We start from the raw sequence: 6896 nt of genomic DNA, 5'->3' as shown, positions 1-6896 counted from the left end.
CAAATAGTTTTTTTTTCTCCTCTAGGTCCCTGACTTTTCCATTTTCTTGCCATTTTGATCACATTGCCTAACTGAGTCTAAAAATCTTGTTATAACCAGGTGTATTTTTGGCATAACTGTTGTGTAGTGATAACTAGGGATAGTGTACAATATAATTTATAAACCTCATAATAATTAAATGCGAAAAATACCCCTGATTATAACCTGTTTTTTAGACTAAGTTAGGTAATATGATCAAAATGGCATGAAAAAGGAAAAGTCAGGGACCCAGAAGAGAAAAAAAAAACTATTTGGACTAAAATAGCAATTTGGACAAAAACTCAGGGACTAAAATGACAATTTACTCTATTTTTTTAACAAATGTTTGTTTTTTATATTTTATAAGTTTGATTCTTTTCTGTTTTGCTTATTATTTATTTAATTATTTAATTTAACTAGAAGGACAGAACTGATTAATTACCGGTTTTTGTTGACCCTAAACCAATAATATGCCAAATGGAGTTTAGAGTTCACACTTATGCAACTAAACAAAATATGCTAATTAATATTTTTTTTTTCACATAAATTAACTTAAAAGTAACCCCCAAAAACAATATAGTATAAAATCTTCATCCAAACAACAATTGATTTTAAGCTATAAGCTAACAAATTGTTACATATAATAAGAGGACTTGATCTCATAAACATCAAAACTCAAAAAATCACTATGCAACTGTAAGCTAGTATCACGCGGTCTTTACCGCTTTAGAACTGTTTTCCTTCCACCCTCTTTGCCGGGCTCTCGACTGCCACAATTCACTCTGACGTTTTTGCGCAATCAAAGCTGCTTCGGCTTTTTCACGGGCTTCTTCACAAGTTTCCATTCCGGAGTTACACTTGTCGGCTTCTTTTTGATATTGTGATGTCAGCTTCTTCGCCTCGAGAAGTGCCATGTCAGCACGTTGTTGGCTTTCTAATGCTTCAGCTTCGCGTAACCTTAGTTCCTCTGATAAAAGGTCTGCGAAATTCTTTTCGGTTTCTCCGTTCACTTCAGGATCATGCTTTGCACAGTCTGTTTGAGATTAAAATCGACAATTAGAAAAACGTAGCTCGCAAGTCAAACATTAGCCCATTTACGAAAAGTGTAATTACCGAGTTTGAGACATTGGTGACCATAATTACCAAACTATTCAAACAAACTAGGTGTTAATCCAAAAATAGAGTTTTCTGATCATATTTGAATCATGGGGTCGTCCTTGGTTTTAAAATGCGTGTAGCGATCCGATGCGTTTTGATCCCAAAATCCGATGTGTGATGCGCAATGTGTGAAGCGCACGCATCACGTATGCGAGGTGTTCTTTATTCAAAAATTCTAAGGGGTTGTTTGGTAACATCTGAATGGTTAAGTGCTGAACCAGTAAGAGGTCTAAACCATTAAGTGCTGAACCAGTAAGAGGTCTGAACCATTAAGAGCCTGTATAATGCTTAACCGTTCAGAGCAAATGTCTGACCAATTCAGATTAGAGGTCTTAACCATTCAGACTCTGTGTAAATCTTAACCATTCAGAGGCAAATATCTGAACCATTCAGACATCTGCTCATGAAACAAACAGTCTGAACCATTAAGTGCTGAATGAGTAAGAGGTCTGAACCATTAAGAGCCTCATTAAGAGGTGAACAAACAGCCCCTAAAAAGATATATATAGCTAATATTTTAACCTGTGAACCTTTAACACTAAAATATAATACATTCTCATCATCTATAGTCAGATGTGTTCAATTAAAGATCTAATCTGTTCAAATACCAGTCAACTGCATAGGGCGCCACATTAGACCACATCATTTGATGCGTGCATCATGGAACCGCAACATGCAATGCGATCTCATCATTGCATCATGCGATGCGCGCATTTTAAAACCAAGGGTCAACCTAGCCCGACCCCTTTCATTCACATGAAAAACTTACCCGTATGATCTGCCCATATTGACCACAGTTGAAAAATAAAAAAACTAGAAGTTCAAATTGCTGAATTAGTGATACTAACCTGTGAAAGAACCATTGCTTACAGCTGCAAGAAACATAAACCAATTATCAGCATTATGTTCTTTAATTACTTAGCAAAGTCACAAAAACACAAAGCATCATCACAACATTTTAATCTTCTATACGATACCTTTCTACTAAGTAGTTAATGCAGTAAAATATCGGATATTGGTGAAGGACCGATATTTGAGATATTGGTTATCGCGGTGGGATATCGGTAATTTTAATATCATGCTAAATTTATATATATAGCAATTTAACACTAACAATTGTAACAAGTAACAACTGACTAAGACTTAAAACACTAACATTTAACAGTAACAACTAACTAACCATTAAGACTTAAAACACTAATAGCAGCAATAAGAAGAAAAATGAACGGTAGAAATAAGAAGAATGGTACTGATATCGGGAAAATCGTTGATTTATCGATCAAATATCGGTCCCATATCGGTCAAATATCGGACAATATCGCTGATATTACCAGTACCAATATTCTGACCAATATTTTGTACCGCTATCTCGGCAGAGGACCGATAACTGACATATCACTGATATATCGGTTGATATATCGGGATATTAACTACATAGCCTTTCTATCATCCAAACATGCAAAAGTGTTTCACTTTATATGCCAGAATAACGGCTTTACGCGTGTGACAGACTACATGTAAAACCGTTTATCTGCTTATTTGTTTTGTTTCCCGAAACAAATAATCAGATAAACGATCTGGAAGGTAAAAACTGTACATAACACACAGATTCTACCAGTCAAGTAATCTTAAAAGGTAACTGTGTTGGGTTCGTAGGCTTTAGGGTAGCCGGCCCTAGTTAGGGTTAGCCGGCCCTAGTTATTAGGCGCACTTAGTTAACTTGTTGACCAAGTAGGAAACCCTAATATTGTTCTATAAATACCTATGATGTAATTGTAGTCTGTGTCATTCTGAAAACAGTTGTGAGCATCTAATAAAAGTAAAACCCTAGTTGCAACCCGTGGACGTAGGTCACCTTGACCGAACCACGTAAATTCTTGTGTTCTTTATTTTCTGCTAGTGTGTGTGTGTGTGTTTGTTCCGCTTCCGCTCGAGCCTACTCTGATCCGATACCCCTAACAAGTGGTATCAGAGCCAAAGGTTCAGTTAAATACACGGTTCACACGGTTATCGCAAGAGAAGGAGAGAGCTGGACGAGAGATCTTGATCTGCTGTTGCTGCCGTCGCCGCTGACTTGTTTACGGCCCGTACCTATTCTATGGTTACGGCTCGTAAGGTCTAGGGTTTGCGCCGTAGGGTTTGCTGTTGCAGATCTGGTGGTTTTGGGGTGTTTGGCGATTAGGGTTTCGGTTCTTGAACCCTGGTTATTCGCTGATTTTACGCTCGGGTTTGCAAGAGAAGTCGCTGGTTCGGGTACTTCGGGATTCTGGTTTATTGAAAGTTGCTCGGGTTTCGGTTGCTTGGTTCCTTGTGGTTTTTTCTGGTTTTTCTCGTTTGCTATGGCTGAAGACGGGAAGTTCCGAATCGAGAAGTTCAACGGTACTGATTTTGCTTGGTGGAGAATGCAAATAGAGGCGTTGCTTGGTGAATGCGATTTGGATGTGGTACTGGAAGAAAAACCTGTTGGAATGGATAAAGCTGCCGAGGCAATTTGGAACTCAAAGGACAAAAAGGCAAGAGGTAAAATTACATTGGCTTTGACGAGGAGCGTTGCATTTAATATCATGAAAGAAACAACTGCTCATGATATGTTAGAAGCTCTGTCAAATATGTATGAGAAGCCGTCTGCCGGTAATAGGGTGTTCTTGATGAGGGAACTGTTTAATATGAGGATGAACGAGGGCAGTTCAGTTGCTGATCACATTAACGAAGTCAATTCAATTTTGTCCAGGTTAGCAACTGTGGGCATGAAGTTGGATGATGACACTCAGGCTGTGGTTTTGTTATCTTCCTTACCTGATAGCTGGTCAGGATTTGTGACAACGGTCACTGAAACTGCTGGAACTGGAAATTTGAAGTTTGATCGGGTCCGGGATAGTGTTTTGGGTGAAGACGTTCGCCGGAGGAACACTAGTGGAGGATCTACTTCTGGTATATTCAGTGTTAGCAGGGGAATAGGTAATAACAGAAGCAGTGGGAGTCGTGGGAAAAGCTTGTCTAAAGCTGGGAAAATGTGAGGTGCTGGAACTGTGGTGAAAAGGGGCATGTTAAAAATGAGTGTCCTGATCCTAAGAAAGAGGATGGTAAGCAGCATGTAAACAGCGTTGTGTCAGATGAATCTGACGGTGACGTACTAGTTTGCTGTGAAGAGTCTATAGATTCTTGGGCTATGGATTCTGGTTCTTCGTTTCACGCCATGCACAGCGGGGAGACGATGGTGAATCTGAAAAAAGGAGACTTTGGAAAGGTACGATTAGCTAACGGTCATGTTCTTAATGTTACGGGTATGGGAGATGTCAATCTGAAGACTCCACTGGGCACTACATGGAACTTAAAGAACGTCAGGGTAATTCCAGGTTTAACGAAGAAACTTATTTCTGTTAGTCAACTGGATAAACAAGGACTAGATGTTAAGTTTGGTGGTGGGAAGTGGAAGGTGATTGATGGAAATCTTGTTGTTGCCTGTGGGAGGAGACGAGGATCGTTGTATCTAGTTGAGATACCTGCTGAGGGAGTAGCCGTCCCTGTACAGCATAAAGTCTGGTTCACTGAATCTAGTAAGCAGAAGAGGGTCCAATTTGCGAACTTGAATCCTGGTGCTTTGGGGATGTCAATTGAATGTGGTCGGGGGTCTAAGTTTAAGCCAGTCAGGGGATTTGGTGATAGTGGGAGCACGGGTCGTGTTCCGGGTACAATCACAAAGAACCGTTGGGTTTTGAAGACGAAGATTCCGACGGAAGAAAAAAGCTCTCCTGGAAATAGTTTGCAAAATGTGGAGAGTGGTATTAATTCTCGGTGTATCTCTGGAGCTGGTGGATCGTGCAAGTCGGTTGAGATAGAGAATGGGTCTGATAAGACCGTTGGGTTGGAGTTTGTGGGAGCTTCAACTGGTCTTTCAGCTACTTGATGAGAGGTGTGGTTGCAACTAGGTGGCTTGGATGTGACTGAAGTCTTAGCTTGTTCTTGGAACTGGAGGCTGGGAAGACTTGAACGTAAAGATTACTGAAGTTACTGGTGATGGGTTTCTTGGATGCACTTTGTAGACTATGCAAAGCCTCCGAGTGGGAGATTGTTGGGTTCGTAGGCTTTAGGGTAGCCGGCCCTAGTTAGGGTTAGCCGGCCCTAGTTATTAGGCCCACTTAGTTAACTTGTTGACCAAGTAGGAAACCCTAATATTGTTCTATAAATACCTATGATGTAATTGTAGTCTGTGTCATTCTGAAAACAGTTGTGAGCATCTAATAAAAGTAAAACCCTAGTTGCAACCCGTGGACGTAGGTCACCTTGACCGAACCACGTAAATTCTCGTGTTCTTTATTTTCTGCTAGTGTGTGTGTGTGTTTGTTCCGCTTCCACTCGAGCGTACTCTGATCCGATACCCCTAACAAACTGAGCATGAAATGTAAGCTTATTGCTATTTAAATGCAATCTTGTTTTCCTGTAAAAACATGAAATTCAATACCAAAAAAGGCAACCTATTTGATTCATGAAATAGCTAAGATCTAACTCTTACTACTAAAAGGACTATAAGATCCAATGATGGAGACCAAATTTAGGTGCAATATTTCATAGATCAGGTGGGAAATAAATAAATAATAATAATAATACTAGAATTGGGTTGGGTATAAAAGTGAAATATTGCATATTGAAGATTGAACCTTGAGGAATGGAAAGAAGGGGCTGAGAATCACAGTCGCAGTTGCATGTAGGGCAGGAGACGGCGGCGGAGGACCGGCGGACGGCGGCTAAACCTTCAAGAACATGCCAGTATAAAGGTGGGCCCACCAAATAACCCACCAGACACACACCCAATAATATTATTCCGACCTTCACCACTGTTGGATTACACGATCTATCTCTGTTTAATGACATGTTTCTCTCTCTCTCACTCTTTCTGTATGTATGTACTATATGTGAAAATTGTAGAGCTGATCTGGAAGAAAGATGGTGGGAAAATGAAATTGGGGAGAGAATGGGGGCTTTTCTTGTTTAAATTTGTTCAAGATCACCGACAGAATTATGAAGTTTAGTTATTTATGAGTAATGTGGTAGGTGATATAGCAATTAGGGGTGTGCATACATCGTGAGCGTAGTATAGCGTTGGTAAGATACCGAGGTCGTACAAGGACACAAGAGCTTTTAGTACCGGTTTATCCTCAACGTCTAATCAAATCAAAAGTTTTAGAAGAGGTTTTAAACAAGAAAAATAAAAACTAAAAATGCTGAAAAATAAATAAAAAATAAAAACAGACAGACAAGATGAATCACTTGGATCCGACTCGCCTTTAATGTAACCTTTGATGATTTCCGCACTTTTGCACTTTTTAAGAGATTATCTTAGTTATAGTAGTAGGCCCCTCTTTTGAAGGTGACGTTACCCTCAACCTAGTGGTTTGAGTCAGCAAGGATACAATCCCAAAGGGTCGGAATATTGAAAGATAATTAATTAAGTTATTAATGCGTAATGTGGTAGGCCCCTCTTTTGAAGGTGACGTTACCCTCGGCTAAGTGGTTTGAGTCAGCAGGGATACAATCCCAAGTAGCCGGGTTAATGTAGTAATAGTAGTTTACATATGAGGGGATCAAGCCATTCACACCCTCGCCATCCAATACCAATGGGTATTGAAGGAGGTCCTAGTAAGCTTGACCCAGGTCCTTGCAGGATCTATACACTTAACAAGGCAAGAACCTTACCAGACAATTCCCTTAACCCCCGACCA

At 39.9% G+C, this 6896-nt stretch overlaps 1 protein-coding gene across 1 annotated transcript; it reads right to left on the bottom strand.

Annotated features, from left to right (window-relative positions):
- Positions 1 to 535: 535 nt before the first annotated feature.
- LOC110920453 lies at positions 536 to 6193 on the bottom strand. Its single transcript, XM_022164674.2, has 3 exons — positions 5835 to 6193; positions 2025 to 2048; positions 536 to 1051 (listed from the first exon to the last, which is right to left on the bottom strand). The coding sequence occupies exons 1-3, from the start codon at positions 6046 to 6048 to the stop codon at positions 726 to 728; spliced, it is 564 nt and encodes a 187-aa protein (XP_022020366.1). The 5' UTR covers positions 6049 to 6193; the 3' UTR covers positions 536 to 725.
- Positions 6194 to 6896: the final 703 nt, after the last annotated feature.

The sequence above is a fragment of the Helianthus annuus genome, chromosome 16, assembly GCF_002127325.2.
Source record: "Helianthus annuus cultivar XRQ/B chromosome 16, HanXRQr2.0-SUNRISE, whole genome shotgun sequence".
NCBI lineage: Eukaryota > Viridiplantae > Streptophyta > Magnoliopsida > Asterales > Asteraceae > Helianthus > Helianthus annuus.
Note: the sequence above shows the minus strand (reverse complement) of the source record. Positions and strands in the feature narration are given on the sequence as shown.

Bases quoted from the DNA above. Each gene is read 5' to 3' on its own strand.
- LOC110920453 (XM_022164674.2), bottom strand. From the start codon at position 6,048: ATGTCATTAAACAGAGATAGATCGTGTAATCCAACAGTGGTGAAGGTC. The intron at 2,049-5,834 runs GTTCAATCTTCA...TGTTTCTTGCAG, and splicing joins CCTTCTTTCCATTCCTCAAG to CTGTAAGCAATGGTTCTTTC. The intron at 1,052-2,024 runs GTTAGTATCACT...AATCTCAAACAG, and splicing joins AAGCAATGGTTCTTTCACAG to ACTGTGCAAAGCATGATCCT.